The sequence below is a fragment of the Aspergillus flavus genome, chromosome 1 (genome assembly GCF_009017415.1).
Source record: "Aspergillus flavus chromosome 1, complete sequence".
Taxonomy (NCBI): domain Eukaryota; kingdom Fungi; phylum Ascomycota; class Eurotiomycetes; order Eurotiales; family Aspergillaceae; genus Aspergillus; species Aspergillus flavus.
The window spans coordinates 5018936-5043686 of NC_092406.1; the positions used below are offsets into that span (position 1 = coordinate 5018936).

The 24751-nt window shown below is 49.2% G+C and overlaps 10 protein-coding genes across 10 annotated transcripts; 4 read left to right on the forward strand and 6 right to left on the reverse strand.

The window, feature by feature from the left end:
• Positions 1-366: 366 nt before the first annotated feature.
• Positions 367-4720, reverse strand: F9C07_2200113 (ABC multidrug transporter; the record flags this gene model as incomplete). Its single annotated transcript, XM_041287940.2, has 4 exons — positions 367-1681; positions 1733-4446; positions 4514-4617; positions 4678-4720. The coding sequence occupies 4 exons, from the start codon at positions 4718-4720 to the stop codon at positions 367-369; spliced, it is 4176 nt and encodes a 1391-aa protein (XP_041140234.2).
• A 518-nt stretch (positions 4721-5238) lies between these two features.
• Positions 5239-5784, reverse strand: F9C07_10925 (cation transporter; the record flags this gene model as incomplete). The annotated part of the gene is made up of 1 exon (XM_041283893.1): positions 5239-5784. One exon carries the CDS (start codon positions 5782-5784, stop codon positions 5239-5241), a length of 546 nt encoding a protein of 181 aa, XP_041140233.1.
• Positions 5785-6281: 497 nt separating this feature from the next.
• F9C07_2279979 (aldo/keto reductase family protein) lies at positions 6282-7509 on the reverse strand. The gene is made up of 2 exons (XM_041287939.2): positions 6992-7509; positions 6282-6938 (listed from the first exon to the last, which is right to left on the reverse strand). Exons 1-2 carry the CDS (start codon positions 7397-7399, stop codon positions 6387-6389), a joined length of 960 nt encoding a protein of 319 aa, XP_041140232.1. The 5' UTR covers positions 7400-7509; the 3' UTR covers positions 6282-6386.
• A 1340-nt stretch (positions 7510-8849) lies between these two features.
• F9C07_10927 (uncharacterized protein) lies at positions 8850-10543 on the reverse strand. Its single transcript, XM_041283892.2, has 5 exons — positions 10365-10543; positions 9943-10309; positions 9772-9889; positions 9653-9717; positions 8850-9602 (listed from the first exon to the last, which is right to left on the reverse strand). Exons 1-5 carry the CDS (start codon positions 10515-10517, stop codon positions 9241-9243), a joined length of 1065 nt encoding a protein of 354 aa, XP_041140231.2. The 5' UTR covers positions 10518-10543; the 3' UTR covers positions 8850-9240.
• Positions 10544-11319: 776 nt separating this feature from the next.
• Positions 11320-12680, forward strand: F9C07_10928 (putative O-methyltransferase; the record flags this gene model as incomplete). Its single annotated transcript, XM_041287929.1, has 4 exons — positions 11320-11620; positions 11678-11807; positions 11862-12310; positions 12367-12680. 4 exons carry the CDS (start codon positions 11320-11322, stop codon positions 12678-12680), a joined length of 1194 nt encoding a protein of 397 aa, XP_041140230.1.
• Positions 12681-13111: 431 nt separating this feature from the next.
• On the reverse strand, positions 13112-14110 carry F9C07_2228573 (dehydrogenase with different specificitie; the record flags this gene model as incomplete). Its single annotated transcript, XM_041283891.1, has 4 exons — positions 13112-13168; positions 13223-13406; positions 13460-13999; positions 14052-14110. The coding sequence occupies 4 exons, from the start codon at positions 14108-14110 to the stop codon at positions 13112-13114; spliced, it is 840 nt and encodes a 279-aa protein (XP_041140229.1).
• A 245-nt stretch (positions 14111-14355) lies between these two features.
• F9C07_1138010 (uncharacterized protein) lies at positions 14356-16812 on the forward strand. Its single transcript, XM_041287928.2, has 5 exons — positions 14356-15199; positions 15255-15511; positions 15559-15611; positions 15659-16348; positions 16408-16812. Exons 1-5 carry the CDS (start codon positions 14767-14769, stop codon positions 16436-16438), a joined length of 1464 nt encoding a protein of 487 aa, XP_041140228.1. The 5' UTR covers positions 14356-14766; the 3' UTR covers positions 16439-16812.
• An 827-nt stretch (positions 16813-17639) lies between these two features.
• F9C07_2279984 (malate synthase) lies at positions 17640-19778 on the forward strand. The gene is made up of 4 exons (XM_041287927.2): positions 17640-18126; positions 18180-18805; positions 18858-19211; positions 19271-19778. The coding sequence occupies exons 1-4, from the start codon at positions 17766-17768 to the stop codon at positions 19547-19549; spliced, it is 1620 nt and encodes a 539-aa protein (XP_041140227.1). The 5' UTR covers positions 17640-17765; the 3' UTR covers positions 19550-19778.
• A 343-nt stretch (positions 19779-20121) lies between these two features.
• On the reverse strand, positions 20122-22263 carry F9C07_10932 (uncharacterized protein; the record flags this gene model as incomplete). The annotated part of the gene is made up of 7 exons (XM_041283890.1): positions 20122-20292; positions 20360-20590; positions 20656-21327; positions 21384-21567; positions 21624-21644; positions 21720-22141; positions 22198-22263. 7 exons carry the CDS (start codon positions 22261-22263, stop codon positions 20122-20124), a joined length of 1767 nt encoding a protein of 588 aa, XP_041140226.1.
• Positions 22264-23316: 1053 nt separating this feature from the next.
• On the forward strand, positions 23317-24738 carry F9C07_10933 (putative C6 transcription factor; the record flags this gene model as incomplete). Its single annotated transcript, XM_071507522.1, has 2 exons — positions 23317-23403; positions 23542-24738. 2 exons carry the CDS (start codon positions 23317-23319, stop codon positions 24736-24738), a joined length of 1284 nt encoding a protein of 427 aa, XP_071366010.1.
• Positions 24739-24751: the final 13 nt, after the last annotated feature.

A 24751-nucleotide genomic window follows, 5' to 3' on the forward strand; every position in this document is an offset into this window, starting at 1 on the left:
TCAATGGCGTCTTGATCGCCATGCTGTCACGGTGAATCACCACCCCCGACTCTCCGTAACCTAAGACTTCGCTCTCGAGTATAGGCTGACTATTGAGGTCTATGAATTGGGAGGATGCCATGGCGGTAGGCCTTTTCTGCTATCTTCTTATATGAGACTCGGTAGGAATAGAAATGTGAGAGTTCTATGGAGGACTGCAAGGTTGATGAAGTGTTTCGCTTGGTGAATTTATAAACGAAGATCCACACGTGACGAGATGTTGATTGTATATCAGATTCACCAGGGCAATATATTGACGCTGCTTCATTCGGCCTAGCTATCAGTTCAAGCTATGGCAGTAGAGAAGTCGTGTTCAACCAGTTACAATCAGACCAACTTCCTCTCTCCCGCTATTATAATACTAGCCAACAACTCCCTATCATCGCTCTTCTGAACCAGGTCATAGAACAGCCCCTTGGTTTCCAAAAGCTCAGCTGGCACGCCAACCTCCGCGACGTGGCCATCCTTCATTACAACCACCTTATCGAAAGACGCAATCGTCCTCAAGCGATGAGCCACAACAATCAAGGTCCCCTTAAATTGGGTTCTAATCGTATCCTGGATCCACAGATCCGTCCTGTTATCAACAGCAGATGTCGCTTCATCGAGGATGATAATCTTGGGATTTCTGGCCAGAATCCGTGCCAGACAAAGCAATTGCCTTTGGCCTTGAGACATGTTCGATCCACCTGTGCTGATGGGAGAGTCGAGTGTGAATAATCCATCGCTACCACTAGATTTCTCTGCAAGTAGCTTTACCCGCCGTAGAGCGTCTTCGAGGTCCTTGTCCGGTATCTGTTGGAAGTAATCCAGGTTTGATCGTGCCGTGCCGGAAAATAGAACCGGGTCTTGAGGGATAAAAGCAATTCTGGACCGTAGAGAGTTCAACTTAATTGTGGATATGTCAATTCCATCAATTAGAATTGACCCGGTCTGTGGCTCGATCAAGCGCAGTAGGGAAAGAGTCAAAGATGACTTTCCAGCTCCTGTACGGCCCACGATTCCAACTCTTTTGCCAGCTTGGACAGTAAAGGAGGCACCTTTCAGAGCGAGGGGGAGATCAGGCGAGTATGCAACATTGAGATCCTTTATCTCAACCGCTCCTTGGGATGGCCAGTCGTCTGGAACCTCGTTGCCTCCTTGATTTTCCGTGTTCAGCTCTGAGTACGCCACAACTCCCCCAGCTGCGTTCATGTATGTCTCGAGCATTCCAAATGTATTGATGGCCTTGAATATCGCTTGCGAAAATCCCATGGAGAACGTCAAAGAGAATCCCACCACCGAGGCGTCGATAACCGAGCCCGACGAAAGCAGCACTATGCCCGTTCCTGTAGTAAACAGAATACCCACAAGTGACATTTGGAGCCCAAGCCAACGATTGAACATGTAGAAGTGACGCCTGGCTGTTGAGAGCCTATCTACATGGTAGTGCATCCGGTCAGCAAGCTTATCCGTCGCTCCAAAGGACCGTATAGTTGAGACACCAGCTGCGCACGATGTGAAGTGCTCGAGGATATCAGCAGTTGGCTCGGAATCGGCACCCTTAACTGTTGTACGGGCTTTTATATAGCGCTGGCTAACCTGCCAGCACCAGTAGAGAAGAGCCATTGTCAAAAGACTGGTGTACTTCGATGTATATAGACTAGATATTTGTTAGGGAACGCAAGGCAGTTGTGACCAAGGGAATCCGTACCCGACACATACGACAATTATTAGTTTCATGAAAGCGTCGGCGAAATCGGACATGGTGGAGAGAACATGATCATCCACATTCCTAACGTCAACGGTGAACCGTCTCAAAATCTCACCAATGGGCGTCGTGTCGAGCCAGAGAAGCGGCATTCGGAATACTCGGAGGGTCATCTCACGGAATAATACGTTTGATGCACGCAGTGACCCTGAAGATACATGCAGATTGTATAGAATCTCCAAGCTGAGTGTCACCAGCGACCCTAAAAGATATAGATAAAGATAACGCTGGAGGTCATTGCTTTGACTTGCGCTACCCCAGGATGTCTCCTTTAGTGGATCTGAAGTGTCCTTTGGACGAGATGTGTTTATGCGACCTAAGGCCCAGGTTGTCAGGGCACTCAAGAGCTGCTTCGTAACAAGACCTAGAACGTATATCAAGGTAAACCCAAGACCACCCGCCGCAGTAAAGTAACTACTGTATACTTTCAGATCTGCTCGTGCCGTACGGGCCTTGGCTCTTTTCCTCCCGCCAGAGTCCTTGTCAGGCTTCTCATTCACCGGGGTTACAAGCTCTATATCAACTCCCGGTTGTGCCAATTCCAACTGCGGTGCATTTAGATCAGATATACCAGCATAGGCTATAGTGTTATTCTCCACATGAACCATATACCTCGCCTCCGATAAGCACAATGAAAGCCGATGCGTGGCCAATATCCGCGTGCGGCCTTTACCGAGCTTTCCCGTCAGCGCGTTGAAAATCTCCCTGGATACGTGGGCATCCAGAGCCGAGAATATATCGTCCAAGACCATTGTTTGCGCCGAAGAATACAGGGCCCTTCCAAACGCAACTCTGGCACGCTGACCTCCACTGAGCTTGACTCCCCGCAACCCGATCTGAGTCTCATCCCCGTCTGGCAGAGCCGCAAGGTCGGGGTAGAGTGCGCAGCCTTTCAAGACTTCTTTATATCTTTCTTCGTCCAGAGGACTCCCAAAGAGTATGTTTTCCTTGATTGTGGCATTTAGAAGCCACGGGGTCTGAGAAACAAATGCCACTGGCTGTCCGTCTGCTATTGATGGTGCTTCGATATGACCAGCAAGGAGATCAACCTCGCCGATAATTGCAGCGAGGAGCAAGCTCTTCCCAGAACCTGTCTTTCCATATATGACACTGAGTTCACCAACAGGGAATTCAAGATCTATATCGCGAAGAGCAAATTCATGAGACGAGGTATCCTTCTTCACTTCATTAGCTTCACTTCTAATTTCATCAGACGGCCAGGCAACGGAAGCCTTCCAAAACGAGACACAGCCAGATGGACTGGGCTTCAGAATTCTCTCCTGCTCCGGTCTCCGCAGAAAGTCCTCCATCCGGCGCGCATTCGACCTGGCACTGAAGTAATCATGAAAGACAAGAGGAAGAAAACCCAGCGTGCCCTGGAGATGAGGTAATGATTCAACCATTGGAAAGATAGTCGACGGGGACATCGAACCCTTTATGTACGCGTATGTGCATACTGAAGTCGCCGCAATAATAAACGGCGATGCAACACTCCACACGGATCGTATATTGCTAGCATTGAAACACAAGCGAAGATGCCTAAGCTCCTCGAGCCGAAACGAGTCAATGCGTTCCTCCCACTGCGTCTCCGAGGCAGAGAATTTGATCTGTCGGAGAGAATGCATGGCTTCTGTAATTGCTTTTGTCTTTTTGTCTCTTGCCATGGCGAGCTTCTTTCGCGCCGCTCGCTCATGTTTGATAACTGACATGTGTACCGGTATACTCATTACTGTGGCTATCATCGCGGCAAGTGTGCTCTGCCATCCAAGCAATCTGATAAGAAATAAGACGGCAAAAAAGAACCGGATAAACGAGGACGGGATATAGTGGTTGACAGCCGTGAACTTGCTGAAGGAAAGAGTGTCAGACGAGATGAGGTTCACGGCGTCGGGCTTAGACTGGGAGCCCTTTTTGCTGGAGGTCTTCGAATCCTTCACTCTCAATGCCTTTTGAAACAAAGCCATAATCAGTTGGGCTCTAACCGGAATAGCCATTTCCGACCACTGTATCCAAAGCAGGTGGTAATTAAGGATAGTCTGACAAAGAGAGAATAGCCCTATGCCAATTAGCCAGAGCCAGGCATCTTGTTTTGCACTTGCGTCATTCTCAAGACTTTTGAGAAGTTTCATAACACAATAAGATGGTCCGAAGGTAAATATAGATCGCGCAAGCATCAGAGCCCAGTGCTTCACGATTTCAAAATAACGTTCTGCGAGGATATGATTCCACAAGCTTGTCTTTGAGGAGTCAAGGGTGATTAGCGGCTGACTCTTCGATCTACTACGAAAGTTTAGGGCAGGGAGTTGATCGAGAGGGACATGGTTCCCAGCAATATCAAGGGCTGTTGTACACCATTGCATCGAATATTTCTGAAAGGCCGACTTGCTGTTTTCAAGATCGACAGCCTTTCCCTCGGCTGTGAACACAGCTGGGCGACGAGGAAAGAGGATTTGAATGACTATCAGAAAGGTCGCGAGATAAAGCCGCAAGGCTCTTGGGGGTCCAGATACTGCACGAGTCTCTTTACTTGGCCATGACATAAAAGTCTCAGGGAGGACAATAACAGCAGATAATGCCGACCCTCGAAGGCCAGCATTATAAATCTCAACAGGATCCCTCTTCAATTGGAGATACAGTCCATGTAATGAGAGCAAACCCTACACGCCAAGTCAGTCAGCCGTACCCGAGGAAGCAGAAATATTGGTTCATCGGGAAGCAACTTGCCCACAGTATTATGCTCCAGGTAGACCAATGCAGTTGCGTTAGACAGAAGTCGAATGGTAGATATTCTCGCGGGTAATTACCATCCGCAACTGCAATGCCCAGGCCTAGCCATGACAGCAGCGTAGTGAGAGAAACTAGGATGCGAATACGAACGTTGTACTCGCTCTGGCTCTCTTTCGAGGTAATTCCATCCTCGTCTGAATACATGATTGTCGCCAAGGACGAGTGAAGCACGCCTATAAGGTATCTGCGGGGTGCCAAGGAACGAAAACAAAACTCTGCTTGACTCGTATGGGTAGAATAGCGTTGAAAGTGTTTGATGACAAGCCCTTGGGTGCGTTAAAATGGTGCAATCGGTGTTTAAAATCGTGTGCTTTGTTAGGGCTTACTTACTAGTGAGCAACGCGATAAGAGCCAATATCGAGGCTTCGGACACAGTCTCACCGAGATCAGGAACAGCATCCTACGTCCGGTCTCATAACTTCACGCTTTTGGTCTAGACCTGCACAAGCTGATAGTGAGTGTCATCCGAGCTTTAACTCATCCTGTCGATAATCCAGCCTATTTGCGGCCGTTGAATGAGTCGAACAAGACGGGCTTAGAATATAGATATTAACGATCCCCACAATCATACGCTAAAGAGATATACCCCTGCAGGAGATAACGCTATAACCAACACTCCTATAACATAACTAAGCCTTTTCATTCATATTCCATAACCTACACTACACATTGCCATGTCCCTGTTCCAAAGAGCGCTCCATTCGGATATAAGCATCCTCCTCTTCCACCCGCTCCAGATAGTCCCCAGGTAACACGATGGCCTTATCAATAGCCATCGGTAGACTACGGTGTCTACCGCGGAGCATCGCAGCACGAAGAACCACCTTACTCAGAGAGTACCAGCCACCCGAGAAACTATATGCCTGGTCCGGGAGCCCGGTGGTAATTCCCACATATCCGTAGGCACTGATAGTCTCGAAGATGATATTAAAGACAGAGTATACAACTGGATCTCGAGTGAAACTTCCCGCTTCGACAATGGATATGATGATCACCGCTAGTGCGAGCCACCATATGTCATACGCTAATTGGACATGGAGCTGCTGTTTGACAAAGTAAAGTCGACTGGAGGGCACGGTCTTTGGCGGCTTTTCTTGTTGGTGATTAGATTTTGGAGTCGTCTCTCCAGCGTAGATCCCTAGGCTTCGCTCTTCGTACACGTTGGAGCTGCGCATAGTAATCACCACGGGATAAACAAATATATGCATTATGACAACGTATATGACCTGTGTTCCGATCTGCAGTGATGATATAGCGACGATATAGAAACCACCAGTCCTAACACATAGCGCCTGAAACAGCCGTCTAAAGCGCGTGGTCCAGGGGTATTCTGTTGACGGATGGATTATCAATCTAACTTGTGTTAGTACTGCATTTATCTCCTGTGTGTATAAGCTGAAACAGTTGGTCTCACATTCAAAACTCCGAATGCGGCCCAGTCGAGGCCGTTCAGAACAATAACAGCACACAGAAGCCACCAGGTGTGGCGAGAAGGAAATAGGTTGGTATAGCACCGTCGTGGATAGTCAAGCAAGAAGCGTAAAGTGTGACGATGATGGGCGAAGTAGTCGTTTTCCGGTAGCATATGTAGTGATGTGTACCATATGCAACGGAGGAATATCGGATACGTGACAGTATGTGCAAGGCCACAAAGAGTACTATCTACAGTATTGAGAGCACTTTTTGATAATAAGAACATAGGACAAATTTGCCAACCCGTTTACCAAAGTAATAAGAGTAAATGATATGATCATCACAGTTCATTACTAAAAGTGTCTAACACTAAAATACTTTTATCTAAAACCATTCTTCACGCCTCCTCCGGCCAATTATCATAACCAAATGTATCCTTCATGTTCACAAACCGGAAATGTCTTCCCTCTGCAACATCATTAATAGCCTTAAACTCCTCATCCGACAACTCAACCGACTGAAAGTTCGACTCAATTCTCGCAGGGTTCGAGCTCTTCGGCAAAACCACATAGCCTCTCTTCAATCCCCAAGCGATCAAAATCTGCGCCAAAGTACAGCCCTTCTGCTTGGCAATTTCGTTTAATGTCGGGTTCTCAGACACCTTCTCGCCCGTGGTCGGGACCTGGTTCTGGGATCCAAGGGGCGAGTAAGCCTCAACCACGATACCGTTCTTTTGGCAGTAGTTGACGAGCTCGGTATTAGGGAGGAAGGGGTGGATCTCGATTTGGTTGACTTGGGGCTTGATCTTGGCAATCTTGTTGAGATACTCAAGGCCTTCGATACGCCAGTTAGAGACGCCGATTGCACGGGCTTTGCCGTCTTCGTAGATCTTCTCCATTGCTCGCCATGTTTCTTCGGGGTTCTTTGTCAGGTCTTCGAGGATGATGTACTATTCATATTGTTAGTGATTGTTTACATATTCTGGGTAAATTGATAACGTACCTTTCCATCCGGACCAAGCTTCGGCTGATGCTTCTCATCCTTCTCAGCGGCAATGGGCCAGTGCACGAGAAACAGATCCACGTAGCTCAATTGCAAGTTCTTCAATGAATCTTCCAACGACCAGAGAACATCGTCATACCGATGCAGGTGGTTCCACACCTTCGTCGTCACAAACAGATCCTCCCGTTTAACCGACGGGTTCTCTTTCAGGAAATCTTGAATCGCCTGTCCTACTTCGTCCTCATTGGCATAGAACCAGGCACATTCGAGGTGGCGGTAGCCGACTTTCAACGCGTGACGGACAGCCTTGTACGTCTCGCCTTTGGAGCCTTCGTTAGCGAAGGTACCGAAGCCGACGCCTGGGATGGTGACGCCGTTGCTTGTTTTGAAGGATACGCCAGAGGACATTTTGCCGTTATGATGGGTTGAGGCTGTGATGGGAAGTAATTGCGATGCTTGTGTATGTGTAGTTTGAATTCAATTCCAATTATGAGAGGGTGACATGAATGGACAGCTTTATTTAAAAGCCTGGCATGAACAAATACATTCATGACCTCATTCATAGCTGAGAGGCGAGCTATTTCGTCATTGGATCCAGTTCGGTTGGTTCCAGTCTCCGGTGTACACCGAGTGGGTTCATACCGAAGCTATCATTGGAACCGTGCCGCTGCTTAGGGCTCCACCCTTGTTTAAAGCTGGAGCTCGACGTGCTGGTAGCTTCGGATTTAACAGATGCTGGAATTAACAGCTGTGCTGAAAACGCACAATGGCATGTTATCGAATATTCGTGATTTGTGTCTACTCGGGTCCACACAGCGCCATAGATCCTTCTAGGGCTCGGAGCTACATGGCAGATGCCAACGACTTCCTTGTTAACAGTTAGACTTGTGGTTCAATGGGAGTTAGACTGTATCTGTATGATAAAAACACAGATTATCTATAAGAAAGTCTGGCTATATAACGTCAGCTTCTTGAATTACACCTGATGCTCCGATCGTTAGTAGCTCATAATTATAAATCCACGACATCCAGGGCATACATTTTCAGCCTGAGGCACAAAGGCATCTATTCACGGTCATGTGATCTTACTCAGTCCAACAGAAAGGCCACAATAAGGCCCCTGAAAACGCCATCACTGTATATCTGACGTGATGTTTAAACTCTCAGTTGCTTTGTAACATTTATACACTAGTCAAGTAATATGTATTAAGGTTGTGATCGTCATTTCCATTGACATATCAAGGGACTCGTCGTCAAACCAAACAAGATATATTTCTCCCGCGTCACTTCGTATTCTCACCGATATCTTTCTCTTCCCCCACGTCAAAAGTACCTCTTACTCAAACTTCCCAAGTAAACTTAAATGCCGTAACTTCGTGTCTACGTAGTCTAAATTGCCACCAACACCCCTCCCATATCCCTTGCTCATCCGAGTGAGCCCTAATTTCTTTGAGAAAGGCCCGAGCTAGACATAAACTATTTCATCAGTCTTGGATGGCTTCCCCGGAACTCTCACTCCGTAAACCACAGATTTTAATATATAATGCTAGCGCGTTCAGACGTTTCCAAACCTTGAATTGCCGGCCCGGGGGCTTGGGCCTTGGGACGGCTTGTGGTTTCCGGTTGAATAAAGGTTACATGGACGATCTTTGCAATGTTACACTTTACATATTGTTTTAGTTAGAGATCTGGATATGTATCCAGTCTAGTGAGCACTAGCGACGCCCTTCTTGTTATTTCAGGATATTTGTGTGATACATCTACTGCACAGGTAGGGAGGAATAGTAAATCCGATTGGGACGCATAGACCCAAAAAGAAAAAAACCTTCATTTTTCCAGCAGGGGAAATTCATAACAAGTATTGTACCTAAACAGCTTAGGACTTGGCTCATTTCCGGGCATTTCGCAAGGTCTACTCGATCGCGACGCAGTCTGCATCGGCGGATAAATACTCCTCTGCCAATCATTCCGCAATCATACGGAAGTCATGCGGTAGGGATTCACGCCTCCTTCAATGAGCTTGGGAAATTAATGGAGGACGAAGGATCTGCCGCGGACACTTCGGACGCTTGTCTGGGGTGACTGACACATCGTAGTTATCAGCTAAGGTACCTAACTGAACATGAATTTAGTCCCCTCCACCAATCAAACAGACTCGACCCTCGGACATCATGTTTCAGGTTGCTCTTTTTTCGGCTCAATTTGACAAGTAGACATCGATCGGCCTTCTCGACAACGTGAGCTGTTCTCTAGACTTTCTTCTCGACTGCCTCGTAGCTGACTGAAATCTCGTCCGTCCTTTCGATGCCTGCAGCGCCCGGAAGGATATGCTCGTTGCTGATATTGCTTTTGTGATAATCTCCAGCAGGTGCCCGAAGGGAACCGCCGATCGTTTCGACGGCGGAAGGGTCAAGGCCGGATTTCGAAAGTCTGCCGTACTTGCGACCGCTGCCGTACAATGGCAGTTTGTAGGAAGTGTTGCCAGAGCTGCCTTCATCCTTCGTGCCGTACCTAACGCGAACGTAGAGAGGACGGAGGACGGGAATCGACGAGCACATGATCGTCACGCAACTTTCGGTTGCGGACCAGATGAGCATTGGCACGGTATCATCTTCGACTTGGGTCAGCTCTACCATATTAGCGAGAGTGAAGAGAACGTACAGATGTACTCAGATGCATTCAGGCCGGACAGGGCTACAGTGCGAACGATGCCACATACTCCAGCACTCGAGTCTCCAAGTCAGATTTTGGTCCAAGCTAGTGAGGGTTTCCAAGCTTACAAGATTCCAAGGCTGAGACCGCAGGCAACGGTGATCTTCTCCTTTTGCTTCATGTTGAGATCCCAGATGATGAACCATGGAAGAATCGCGAAGGAGAAGTCGGCCGCGACGAACCACGCTAGAAAAAGTCAGACTTTTTCATTCATGAATCCAAGATCATGCAGCACTCACAACCAACCGTGTAACCCACTTTAGAAAAGTCGAGCCAACACGTTCCTTCTAGAGTTGGGTTCCAAGTCTTCTGGACTGGAAAGCACTGTACCACAACAGTGATGCTGGCGAACAGAGTGATAAAAGTGGTGATCCCAAGACATCCCCAGATAAACCAAATCTGAATTTTATTTCGCACGATTCGAAGAAGGAAGGTGCCAACGGCTCCTTTACCTACACCAATGACCATGATACCAGCCACCTGGCTGAACACTTCATACATGGTGGCTTTGGAATAGATAACCGGGTCACCGACATCAGCAAACAGTCGCCCTAGACCGTAGTGGGTTGCGATGCTGACAAAAATGGTGTAAAGGATGTGAAGAATCTGCCGCCCGTCAGCCTTTGCCCAAGTATATTTGTGTTACGGCTATTTCCCTTACCAACGCAAGTACAACTAGATAATCATCAAGGCCGACCGCATTCAGAAGGTGTTTTCGCGTATAGAGCCTGAGCCCTGCGAAGACAGCAAAGACCACGACCTCCACCCAAAGGACCGCATTTGTCATGGGCCCTAAACCTCCGTATGCGCTCATGTCGAAGATGGCCACAGTAGATTCACGACTAGAAGTGAAAGGTCATTGGGGTGAGAGAAGGAAGAAAGATTTCCTACCCAACACGAGAAGATGCAGCCATTCGTGTAGTATTAATATAGAAGGGTTTATGACCTGTAGATTGAGCGACATCGTCTCCTGCTACTGCTCCGAAGCAAAAGTACGCCAGGATCACAGCATGGCGACCTCTAATGTATTAGTATGAAGGGGGATATGACCTGTACTTCGAGCGACATGGTTCTCTGCTGCCGATCTAAAGTTAGAGAACGCCAAGAAATCGGCATGGTGCCCTGTAGCGTTGCAGGATGAACATATTTATTCAGGACCCAAGTGACAGAGCGCGGCCCAGCCGATCCGGCGAATTGACCCCCTGCATGCTGCCACCGGTGCCTAGACTGGTGGTGGCGTGGCCCAGACATGCAGCGATCTTTCCCGAATGGGCTTAAGCGACTACATTAGTACATTGGCCCGTCCTCGGGAATTGTACTTAACGATGATCCTGGAGCTCTCTTAACTTCGTCCAGAGAAGAAGGTTTCCAATTATTTTCCGTACTAACAAGTCAAACGCAGGAAATCTTGACGTCTTGTGGGGCATTGTTCGTTAGTGCTGAGGGGTTCACCCCGCTGGCTTCATCAGAGATTCGACATTTGGCCCTAGCGCTGCTCGCGAAATGGGGACCGTTGGCCCATATATACCGTCGCCCACCTCGTCCGCCCTGGCCTGGTGCAACATTGTCATCAATTCCTTCAGTTGAACTCCGAAATTAAAATTAGAAAGTGCACCATGCGGTCTCAGATCTTAGAAACTATTGCTGCTCTGGATGCAATTAATCCTGAGGCATTTGGCGGAACCGAAGTGGAACGCCTACAAGTGCGCGCTGCAGCACGTCGACTGCTCGCCCGATTGGAAACACCCTATGAGCGCGCCTGGGGCTTCTGCTTCGAACATCCGGTTGTCTTTGCCGCTCTGCAGATATGCATCAACGTGGGCCTTTGGAAATCTTGGACAAGCGCTGGAGGGGGTGAGAAGTCTATCCACGAGTTGGTAGAATTCACTACTCCCACCGTTGATACAAACCTGTTGCGTAAGCCTACACCCCCATGCTAGCATAATTACCGTAAAGTTCACTGAAGGCGTACAGGACGGCTCTTCCGCTTGCTAGCAGCTTTCAACGTGGTTGAGGAATCAGCGGAAGACACATTCAAACCGACTGCGTTCTCGTACGCTATCGGCGACGAGAGCACCAAGGTCCGCGCCTCTCTTCAAGCAGCGTAAGCATGCCTCCCTGGCCATCAGTCCATCTGCTGTCCTGACGTCTTGATCAGAACATACCAATACATTGCGGCTGGCCATAACTTGCCGACCTATCTGGCCAAGACCTCCTATAAGGAGCCTATGGACGTTAATGAGAATAATTACACGGACTCTGATCCGGACGGCCTCACCTTCTTCGGGCGATTGCAGAAAAGCCCCGCGTATTTTGAAGCTTTCACCGGCCATATGGAAGCCTGGACGGCATGGAAGACCCCATGGACTAAGGTTTACGATACAACCGCCCTACTCGAAGGTGCCAAGCTGGACGATGCTTCTCCATTAGTGGTTGATCTTGGTGGAAACACCGGGACGGACATCTCGTACGTCCTTGCTAAGCATCCCGACATCCCTGCTGGATCGCTAGTTTTGCAAGATCTTCCAGAGGTGATTGCCAATGTTCATGTCGATAAGAAGATCACGGCTATGGTTCATGACTTTTTCTTACCCCAACCTGTGAAAGGTGAGAGGCACTCCGGTCCAGAAATCCAGGTCTGCCTATTAATACTAGAACTGCAGGGAGCCGTGCTTACTTTCTGCACGCCGTTCTCCATGACTGGCCAGATGACAAAGCGAAGCAACTGCTCGTGAACACCAGAAACGCCATGGTAAAAGGCTACTCCAAACTCCTCATCTATGACATCGTTCTTCCGCCAATAGGAGCAAGCATCAGCCAAACCACAATGGACGTGGAGATGATGTCGTTACTATCAGCTTCCGAACGGACGCAAGATGCATGGGAGAATCTGTTAACCGATGCTGGTTTCAAGATTATCAACTTTTGGCCTGACCCTCAAGAGTATGAGATGATCATCGAAGCCGAGATCGCGTAGATTTCATACTTCACCCTACTTGAAAGTATAAGAAGGCCAATTGAGATAGACGAATTTGAGACAAGAGGGTGCTATATGTCAGATTGAGTTAAACAATAATACCTAATTTGTTCTCGAATTCATATACTGGATCGATCTCAGGTCAATATTTTTTATGCCAAGGGACTGCATAGCCATGTAATGCACACACTAGGGCTGTCTTACGGAGCATTTCACCGGAACCTGCGACACGAATTTTGGAATTCGCCCTGTTCTGGTATATCTCGTATGACCAAGCCGGCTAGCGGCAGATTAATTTGACTTCATGAAGTCCGGAACGGATGATAACTGCTACATCATGGACTGGACGGAGGTATTCAAGTAGAACTTCTATTTCATTAGGAAGTAAAGAACTTCATAGACAATCGTGGCATTACCATAAACAAGCGGGCTTAGTGACCCAAGTTCTTGGGCGCAGGGGTGGCTGGTCCCTCGGGGGTGACGTATGCCTATCATGCAGTTAGCTATCCTTCTGAGCAAGTTCGTGATTTCAAAACACATACCTTCGACATTCCACCGTCAACAACAAAGTCGTGACCGTTGACGAAGCTGCTTTCGTCGCTAGCAAGGAAAACGACTGCATGCGCTTGCTCGATTGCCTCGCCGAACCGTCCGGTCGGGAAATGCACCTCACGACGGAACCGCTTAGGCTTATCATCGCCTAGCCAGTCCTGCAAGAGCGGGGTGCTGTTACCGTTAGCATGGTTATCAGTCAAGCTCAATGCTAATGCAGAACGTACTTTAGCGGGGCGGGGCACAGTGCATTGAAGCGGAATCCCTCCCGAGCATGCACAATGGCTAGTTCACGGGTCAGGGCCAGCACCGCGCCCTTGCTGGCAGTGTAAGCCAGCTGAGGAGTGGCACTACCCACTAAGGCAACTACACTAGCAGTGTTGATAATGCTACCCTTGGTCTTCTTATGACGACGGAGACTGAGCACGGCGTGCTTGCATCCAAACCACACCCCCTTCACATTAATGTTCTGTGTCAAATCCCAAATCTTCTCTGGCGTGTCCACGGCGTCGGCATCGTCAGCATGCATAATACCAGCGTTATTGAAGATCACGTCAGTTCCGCCCCAGCTGTCTTGAGATTCCACCATCGCTTGTACCTCGGACTCCTTGGAAACATCGCACTTGAAAGTTTCAACCCGTGGGGCATTGGGGACAACCTCCTTCACTTTGGCGAGGGCTTTCTCGAGGGCAGGAGCAGAGATGTCGGCCATGAGGACATTGGCACCTTCGCGGGCGAAGAGGATGCTAGTCTCGAGACCGATCCCTCTACACTATATTAGTACATTGCGGGGGAAAGAAATTGCGTATTGGGGCTCACCCTGCAGCACCAGTGATTATAGCATTCTTGTCTTGAAGACGGCCTGTTGGAGTAGCCATTATGTCGTATTCCTGCTAGCAAGCGATTCTCAGTGAGTAGTTATCCTCGGCGGGGACATCGGACTTCTGGATGATGTCATAAGCAGACTGTAGGACTCACGCTTACGGAGATCACTTTGTGGTTGACAGTCCCGACCCGACTAGAATACAACGAAGGAATGAGTATTGATTCGCAAAGATAGGGACTCTGTCACAGTAGATCAATTGAAGAAGCAGCTGGTGACAACACACCACGAAACGCGGGGCAGTTCCCACAGGTTATTATCTAAGCTGTTGTGGAATCAAGTGACATCAAGTGACATTGAGATAAACTGATAACGAGGGGCGGAAGATTGAGGATTCTCCTGGTATCATCTTCCTTCCAGGATGACAAGCATGAAGAGCGCAAGGCCCCGACCAAGCTTCTCGGTCATACTGGGCCCATACGACCAAACATTAATATGATGTGAATGGACAATGGCAAGGAAGCAGTTTATCTCCTATGCGGTCATTTGATCCGCATGACGATAAGGCGCCGATAACAGATGACCCGCTGTGGCTCCTTCGTTCCGCCCACACCTTCTTAGACCGCGACTCTCCCTTGTTTGCAGGCTCATGTCTTTCGACCACTTTTATTCCTATATTTGAACTGACGTTGCTTCACTGCCAGCTCCAATATGGGCTCCGTATCCTCCCCTGAAGTCACACTCGACAATGTCGCGGAGATCCTGCAGCGAGATACTCGTGTCAAGTTGGCAGGTGTGGATGTCGATGGGATGCTTCGCGGGAAGCTCGTCTCTAAGAAAAAGTTCCTTTCCATCGTGTCAGAAGGGTTTGGATTTTGCTCAGTTATCTTCGGGTGGGACATGCACGATCAGACATACTTCAAGGAGTTGGCTATCAGTAACAAGGAGAACGGTTATCGGGATATTGTTGCCATTCCAGATCTGAGCAGCTTCCGTCGCATTCCCTGGGAGAACAACGTCCCTTTTTTCCTCGTTAGTTTCCACGATCCCGATACTCGGGAACCCGTATGTGCATGCCCTCGAGGTCTGGTAAGGACCGCACTCGGCAAGGCTGAGGCGGCCGGGTATCGGGCGATGGCAGGGGGTGCGTAAACTCGTCGCATCCTCCTTGGAGATATGGACATGCTGACTTCTTCCAGCGGAGTATGAATTTTATCAATTTCGTGTACCAGAATCCCATCCATCACCCGAGCGCAGCGCGTCTTCCACGGCGACCTTTTTGAGAGAGAACCCCGTGGAAGCATTACCTTCCCTGACCGAGGGGATGTTCGGGTACAGTTTGACCCGCCCTATTCATAACCAGGATTATTATTATGGCATTTTCGATGCGTGCGAGCAATTTAAATGCGACATCGAAGGATGGCATACAGAAAGTGGGCCCGGTGTGTTCGAAGCTGTGAGTGCTCTACACGGAATTTGCCCGGCCAATGCTGATGGTGTTAGGCGCTACAATTTGGAGAAGCCAAGGAGATGGCAGATAAAGCAGGGCTTTTCAAGTAAGTCATTTATGGGATCGATCTAAGCCATATTAACCGCAACACAGGTATGTTGTTAAATCAATTGGAACCAAGCACGGTATCACACCCACTTTCATGGCCAAACCGCGCCAGGGATTGCCTGGAAATAGTGGCCACATGCATATTTCGCTCGTTACCAGTGATGGAAAGAACGCTTTTCTGCGCGATACCCCGGACCCATCTCCACCTTACCCCGATGTCGCTTATCTGTCCGACTTGGGTAGATATTTCTTAGCAGGCGTTCTCACGGGCCTCCCTGATATTATGCCTATGTTTGCGCCGACCGTCAATTCCTACAAACGGCTCGTTGAGAATTTCTGGGCCCCCGTCACAGTCTCGTGGGGCCTGGAGCATCGGGCGGCCTCTATTCGATTGATTACGCCGCCAACGGGCAGCCCGAAGGCCACCCGATTAGAAGTGCGAGTCCCCGGGGCAGATGCCAATCCGCATTATGTCTTGGCGGCTATAGTCGCATTGGGATGGCGGGGCGTGGAGAAGAAGCTGGAGATCCCTGTGCCCCCGCTGTCTAAAGGTGAGGAGATGGGGGGTGGCAGCGACCAGGGGGTGCGTCTGGCCAAGTCCCTCAAGGAAGCGGTCGCCGCGTTTACGCGCAAGGGCAGTGTCGCACGGGAGGTGCTTGGAGATGCTTTCGTCGACCATTTTGGCGGCACCCGGGAACATGAAGTACGCCTATGGGAAGAGGCCGTCACCGACTGGTATGTTTTTGGTGTTGCTAGTATCATCTTGCTTTCGTTGTGAACTGACCATACTCTAGGGAGGTGCGGCGATATATTGAAACGGTCTAGATTTTGTCCCGGCAAGCGGATATGACATAGAATTGTTAGATACCAATGAATTCGTTTTAGCGTTGTCCGTGCTCTGCAAAGCTGCAAAGTTTCGGGTAGTCCTTTCGGTCAACCAGAGCAGAGTAGAGGATTTGACTGCCCGTGTCATCCCGATCCTTGGACGAGTTGTCGGGAGAGAACCGGGATCTGGGGTGAACACGATGATTCACAAGCTACAACATCACATGCTCAGAGGATCACATGCCATTCTCATCCCATTTGGGCGAAGGGACAAATATTCCATGATCTCTAATGGTAGTTGATTAGTATTGTAGGATAGTAGTATCGCTGAGTATTACTACTTGACAACTGAATTCAGGCCCAATGTAGTCGCATTACACGTCGTGTTGGTAAACCGAACCAAAAGATATAACATTCAACGCCTCGACTCTGTAATTAGGTTATCTTATCGTGTAGCGCGACCGCATCGGAATCAATCGGCAGCCTGAGGCAAGACACGCTTTTCGTGGCTGCAGCAAATCATGGTGACGTTTCGGGAGGGCCGCGGCTGTGAGTGGAAGATTCGGATGTGCGGGGAGTTTATTATCTTTATCCCTCGGTAGTTCCTGCGACCAGGTCAGGAGCGTGTGGAAACAGTATCAAACGGTACCGTCGTGGTCATGATCGACTCGACTCGGTAAGAACGGGTGGCCATGGAATTGGCAAATAACGTAAATTCCTGCTCTCTAGCAGTAGCGAGGCGGATATATGTATAGCATTGTAGTCATCGAGTGTTCTAATATTGATAAAGAGCTTATCGGTATGCGGCGGCCCCCGGATGAGGGGAATCTAATCGGTCGTGGGGAGTGTCGGCCGAGAGCGACAGCTAGCTCTGATCGTGTATTGGTATTACCAATAAAATTACCAATTCTCCGCGGCAAAGTCACGGGATGGAGCTGGAAGCTCCCCAGTTGCATCCCGATCAGGAAATTTCCGCTCATCCTCTCCGATATCGATATGCGATGGTGGCCAGTGACTGGTTCCTGTCCTATCGCAGGTCCATTCACAATAGATGGACAATTAAGATATTCTGCAGCATGCTGAATTACAATACACTGCGTTACCGTTCAGAATGGCAGCTCTCGCCTATCAGGTTGAACCAGAGTTTCCCATCAGCCGCGGTTGTCCATGGTTCTGACGTATTCTCCATTGCTCCAGCCGATTGTACTTATATACCCGTTTGTCGTACCTCGCTCGTTGCTTCTTTTTTTCTCTTTGTCTGTTTCCAATTTGTCTTCGTACACTTGTTCGTTAGCTACATACTTCGACAAGAACAAGGATTACAATCATGAGCCAAATCGACGTGCAGCTCAAGGATGTCGCCATCCTGGGCGCCATCCCCAATGACGCCCGCAAGATCCTCACCAAGGAAGCTTGTGCCTTCCTGGCGATCCTGCACCGCACCTTCAACCCGACCCGTAAAGCTCTCCTCCAGCGCCGAATTGATCGCCAGGCCGAGCTCGACAAGGGTCATCTGCTCGACTTCCTCCCAGAGACCAAGCACATCCGTGAGAATGACGCCTGGAAGGGTGCTCCTCCCGCTCCCGGTCTTGTCGACCGTCGTGTTGAAATTACCGGCCCGACGGACCGGAAGATGGTGGTGAATGCGCTGAATGCTGATGTCTGGACCTACATGGCTGATTTTGAGGGTATGTCATTTGCTGGAACACCACTCTGGGAGACATGCTGACGGTGGATACAGACTCGAGCGCCCCGACCTGGGAAAACATGATCAACGGTCAGGTCAACCTGTATGATGCCATCCGTCGCCAGATCGACTTCAAACAGGGCAACAAGGAATACAAGCTGCGCACCGACCGCACCCTCCCAACTTTGATCGCTCGTGCCCGTGGCTGGCACCTGGATGAGAAGCACTTCACCGTCAACGGAGAGCCGATCTCCGGTAGTTTGTTCGACTTCGGTCTCTACTTCTTCCACAACGCCAAGGAACTGGTGGCTCGCGGGTTCGGGCCTTACTTCTATCTTCCTAAGATGGAGTCCCATCTGGAGGCCAGACTGTGGAACGACGTCTTCAACCTGGCCCAGGATTACATTGGCATGCCTCGCGGAACCATCCGTGGTACTGTCTTGATCGAGACCATCAGCGCTGCCTTCGAGATGGACGAGATTATCTACGAACTCCGTGAACACAGCTCCGGGCTGAACTGCGGTCGCTGGGACTACATCTTCTCCTTCATCAAGAAATTCCGCAAGCACCCCAACTTCGTCCTTCCCGATCGTTCGGACGTCACCATGACTGTGCCCTTCATGGATGCCTATGTGAGACTGTTGATCAAGACCTGCCACCGTCGTGGTGTTCACGCTATGGTAAGCATTCCCAGTAACACACGCCATGCGCGAAATATGCTAACCGAAACAGGGTGGTATGGCCGCTCAGATCCCCATCAAGGACAACCAGGCTGCCAACGACAAGGCCATGGAGAGTGTGCGCGCCGACAAGCTGCGTGAGGTTCGTGCTGGTCACGACGGTACCTGGGTGGCTCACCCGGCTCTCGCCGCGATCGCCTCCGAGGTATTCAACAAGCACATGCCCACGCCCAACCAGCTCTTCATCCGCCGCGAGGACACCCATGTTACCGCCAATGATCTCTTGAACACCAACGTGCCCGGCAAGATCACCGAGGAGGGTATCCGGAAGAACTTGAACATCGGTCTCTCGTACATGGAAGGCTGGCTCCGTGGAGTCGGATGCATTCCGATCAACTACCTGATGGTACGTTTCTTTTCCATTCTCTACAGAGTATTAAGTAATATCAAGCTAACCCCAAATAGGAGGACGCTGCCACCGCCGAAGTGTCTCGCAGTCAACTCTGGCAATGGACCTACCACGGCGTCACCACGGCCGAGGGCAAGAAGGTCGACAAGGCATATGCTCTGCGTTTGCTCAAGGAGCAGGCCGACAGCCTGGCGGAGAAGGGCCCCAAGGGCAACAAGTACCAGCTGGCAGCCCGCTACTTCGCCGGTCAGGTGACAGGCGAGGATTATGCGGATTTCTTGACCAGCTTGTTGTACAACGAGATTTCGTCAGCGGGCCAGGTGTCCAAGCTGTAATTGCGTTATGATTTGTATGATTATACCATGGAGCATTTGATATTTTAATTTCCTTTGTTTAGTTCCAAATGAGCATCAGGGTTATGTGCATCAGTGTTGTTCGTCAAGTCGTATCTGGGTGGACCCTACCAGTATGATGGTCTTTTAGGATCCTAGTTTAGTGCAATAAGATCAACATGAACCATCTGAAAAGGAGCAAGTAGTTGGACCACAAAAACTTTAGCTAGCCTATTAGTGACTTTGGTACGAATACTAGTACCTAGCGTAATGTGATCTAAGTGGTCATGTGATGTGTAATTCTTATGTATTTTCTTTTTCTCTCTCTTTTTTCACTAATGTTTTTGGCTATCAAAGCGAGACAAAGCGTTTTTGGGGCTTTGGAATAAGCGACAACATAAAAAATCACTGGACAATGCCTGGATGAATTTCTAACTGCAATGGGATTTTGTTTGCCACCTAGCTATCTCTATAGCTTCACGATTATACGTTAACACAGCAGATCCAAGCTATAATCTCAAGAGAAGTATCAATCATACATACTGCAGAAGTTGTTCTTCAACTGGACAACCCTCTTAAAAGGCACGGCAGAGCTTCCCATCTTCCTGTTCCGTCCATCTCTCGCTTCCCACACACTGACGACACCACAGTAGACCCTCTGGGTCGTACTTTTGCTTGATCGATTGAAGTCTAGGATAGTGATCACCGAAAAAAGACCACTGCCAATTTGGCTCGTTTGCGTTGGCCTACGTAAGAAATATACTCATCAGCAACAAACGCATACTTGAGTAGGCAGAGATCTTGCATTCTCACCTCATTGAAGTAAGCACCTGTATCAGGCGCAAGTTGTCGCAATGCATAGCCTTTCTGGTACGTCATATTGTGGACTACCTGGTCAGCCACGGCGGGAGGTAGGGATTCGTCCCAGCTTTGAGAAGTGATGATATGGACAACAGAGTCTCGCCAGGCAGGGTTTAGGGCGTTGTCAACAGGCGTCCTGCTACCCGTCATAGTTCCTGAAATTGATGGAGGCGAGACTCCATCCTATGTGATTTATCATCTTAGCTGAGAGTTTTTAAAAGCAAAGGGGAGTGAGAGAGGGTACTCACGTTCAGAGGACCCGGGTGAGAGGTGATTGCCTCTAGGGTCTCTGCAAATAATTCGATATCATCCTTGACTACCTTCCGTGGGATAAACCGAGATGCTCTGACGCTTTGCTTCGTACCCACGGATTCGGTAGTGGGCATCATCTCGACAAGTTCATACCACGGTAATGTTACAAGTGGCGTGAGACTTGAGGTGGCAGTTGCATTAGAAGCATCAAAGAACCTTCGCATCGGCGCAAGAAGGTTCTCCACTGTCCCATTTTGAGCATCATAAATGAGTAGAGCGCCTTGCAGTGTCAAAGATCCTCCACCCATCGTATAGTACCCATAAACGCCCGCTTCTTGCAAGAGGTCCAAGTGTGCGTGGGCCCGGGCAACAAATCTGTACCAACTCGACGGATGAGTTCCATTCTTAGCTGACATTGACAGATTTACGAGGGTCACTGATGGCATGGGGTACGCTTTCAGAGTAACACTAAGTATGACACCAAATGTACCCCCGCCCCCACCGCGGATGGCCCAAAAGAGATCTCTGTTTTGGCAAGCATTAGCCGTAACCACTTCACCTGTGGGTGTTACGACGACTGCCTCGATGATATTGTCAGCACCCATGCCGTATTTGCCGGTAGCCAGGCCATGACCACCACCCGTTGCCCATCCCACGACACCAACGTCCTATTCGTTCTTGTCAACTTGGTTTACCTCCCAGGAGCACTGAATGTTTATCATACAGCGTTGGTTCCACCCACTGCGATGGCTTTGTGTTTCGACATCGCTTTGAACAGCTCTCCATCTTGCACACCGGCTCCTAGGGTGGTTGCCATTTGAGTTTCGTTTACCCTTGTTCCAGTCTTGCATGACTGAGGCTGGAAGTTCTCGTGAAATTGGATCTGTTTCAGGTTATGGGTCCAGATCCTATGGAAACGTTAAATATATGTATCTATCTCGTGGGAGGAGGGGGGTTCACGCACGACAAGCTTCCATGGCCGGTGCTAAAACCAAGGTCAAGCTAGCCAACCCTGAGAAAGACAGGAAGTGATGGTATAAAATTATATAGTTAAACTTACTTTCTTTCCGAGCCATGTCCCGTGTTCTTGATATTCAACCGCAGGTTCCATCTCCTCGCAAACTTCAGCGCAGCTTGCACATGGCCAGGCTCCGTCGCGTTCACTACAAACGGTGGATAATTCCCAATCGAACAACCCTTTTCGCCTGCGTGGATATTACCTGTGAGGCTAGTGCCATTGGAATATATGGGATTGCAGCTATTATTCGCCCACATGGGGTCATCGATACTGGCCGGATCAGCAGAATGGAAAGCGGAGGTTGACCAATTTGCGAGAACAGTAGTGCAAGCCTCGGGATTATAGACGGACTCGGTCCGATAGCATACTGCTCCAAGGGGGACTGTTCGAATAAGGTGACCCGAGATCGTTTCGTTGAGCGAAGCCCATTCCGAGTCGGCTGGCCAGCATGGGTCGGATGGTGACTGGGTCGCGTGAGTACTTTTATACTTGGGAGGTATTTAGGAAGGGTATCCCTTACGCATTTGCAGTCCAGTGCAGTGGTAAGCCGGCTAGCCGCCAGGACCAGGGAGATGAGGCCAAGCATGATGGGTGAGGATGATAAGCCCTGAGTCGGAACGATTCATCCGGGGGGCTTTTTATATTCGAGCATGGATGAGAGACACGTCTGCCTAAGAGAGATCTGCACTGCCATGACCTCACATCACGAAACTACTTTCCTGTGGACCCATCTGATTCTCTTTTCTCGTGGAATATCTGAAGATTAGGTTTCGAAAAGGGCCTTACCCAGAATGGGAATAAGCACGAATACGGATAAGTTCCATATACGGTAACCCCACCATGGAGCTGGAGCCCTAAGAATCTCCTTTCAAAGGTTAACAGCTGCTAGAGAACGATAGCCTGCGCATCCGCCTGTTCTATGCATACTTCTAGAATTAGGAGTTAATGGCATGTTATACGAACACGATGGCCACAGATTTGTAGCACATCAGGACGCAAACTGTCACCACATACCCATATCACGCCGGTGGCCTCTCTCGACCATTCCATGTCTGTTTTTCTTTCCCATTTACCGATTCCTCCTGATTATGAGCATTGAGCATGGCTATGGACCTGTGGTCAATGGCACGCAAATTGTTTTGTATGAGTATCGGCCTGACAATGCCGCGGGTTTTTTACTTGTCGCTCTTTTTGGCGCAGTCACCATTGCTCACATCCTCTATAGTCTTATCAGCTTACGCGCATGGCACTTCATCCCTTTGTCTTAGGCGGTATCTCTACGTATGCTTTTGGAATCCAGGTGCCCCCAGTCTACCACGAAAGGAGCCATTAGTGCTTAACCTCAACGACATTGTTTTGATCTATCTCTGAAGAATATGAATAGTAGTAGCAGAGGCTTAATACCAACCACCAAATACAAACATGAAAAACTGTAGATTACATATACTCCGTAACCCTCTTCCGGTAGCGACTATGCCTGAAATGGAATCGTGCCGATTGTCTGTTTTAGAATGCGTGGATCCATTCAGTTTCATCGCAACTGTGACTTTTCCACCGAGTGAACCTTCCCAAGCCTTGGTCTTGTTCACAACATTCAAACTTTCCAATCCTTTCCCTTCAAATGGTTAGCTTCTAGAAGATGGAGGCGAGGCGGACAAAATGGTCCCGCAGATCTCATCGGAAATCCCGTAACGGATGTGGAAATTGTAAACGGCGCAAAATCAAAGTAAGTGTACAATGGGGATACGACAATTACCAGATAGATTCCCAAAGACTTACTAATCGTCCCTAGTGTGATGAAGTCCACCCTGCATGCGGGCAATGCACTAGCCACGATATCAATTGCGACTTCACGGTCCAGCAGATTGCCCCATCCGAAACAGCGTCCACAGGCTCAACAGGAACTCCTGTTTCGTGTTCAACACTAGTAGCACGCGCGGCACCCTCACCTTATAGTAGCATTACCTTTATATCATCCTCCAAGACGGACTTTAAATTGCCGAAAAGAAGATATCAGCGGCGACCAGCTACCGCTAGGGAGACAGCCAACGCTGACTTGGCGTTGGCTGAGGTCCTTCCTACCCCTACTAATTCTCAATTGCAGCTCAATACGACTGATCTAGAGCTACTCCATCATTATTTGTCGGTTACCGTGATAGCCCTAGCCGATGATGACGAGGGACTGCATTTACTCCAGGTAGCTCTTCCGCAAGTAGGGTTTCGCTTTCAGTATATCTTACATCTGCTTCTGGCTTTTGCGAGCTACCACATGGCTCGGTCGTCGAGTATGAGTGCATCACATGGGCGGTACTTAGAAGGCGACCGTCATTACAACACTGCACTCTCCCAAGTGAGCTCCTTGATAGCTGAACTGAATGAAAGTACATGTCAGGCGGTGTATGGCAGCTCGGTATTGATATGTTTATGCTCTTTAGCAAAAGGGCCTCGAGATGGGGAATATCTTGCCTTCAGTGATTCCGACCGTGCAGAATGGCTCACACTACTGCGAGGAATCCGATCTATAACTGAAGTGTCGCGAGACGTGTTCTATGTAGATCCAATCTCCAGCCCTAAGTCGGAAACTAGAGAGAGATTACTCCAAGACGAACCGCAGTTACGTCACGAAAACACCTGGCCTGAATGGAAAGGGAGGCTCAAGGAGTGTGAGCAATTGATTGAGACGGAACATACTGCTGGTGGTGGTATTCAGCATGCCGTCTACGTACACGTTCTCACTTGTCTGACAAACGCCTTCCATCATGTTTACGGAAAGATAGATAACAGCAGGGGCGAGCGATGTGCCAAAACATTCCAGTGGCTTTATCAACTGCCGGATGAGTTTGTGTTTGATCTTCAACAACGAAAATGGCCTGCCTTGCTTCTGCTATCCCACTTCCTCGTTTTGCTGCAACAGTTGAATTCTTACTGGTTTGTAAAGGGTTGGCCTGAACATGTAATGGGCGAAATCTACCGGTCCTTCAATGAGCAACAACGGGTCTGGCTGCAGTGGCCGGCCAACCAGATTGGATGGTATCCGCCAAGTGCGGTGGACGATGCTTAGTATGGGGTCATTA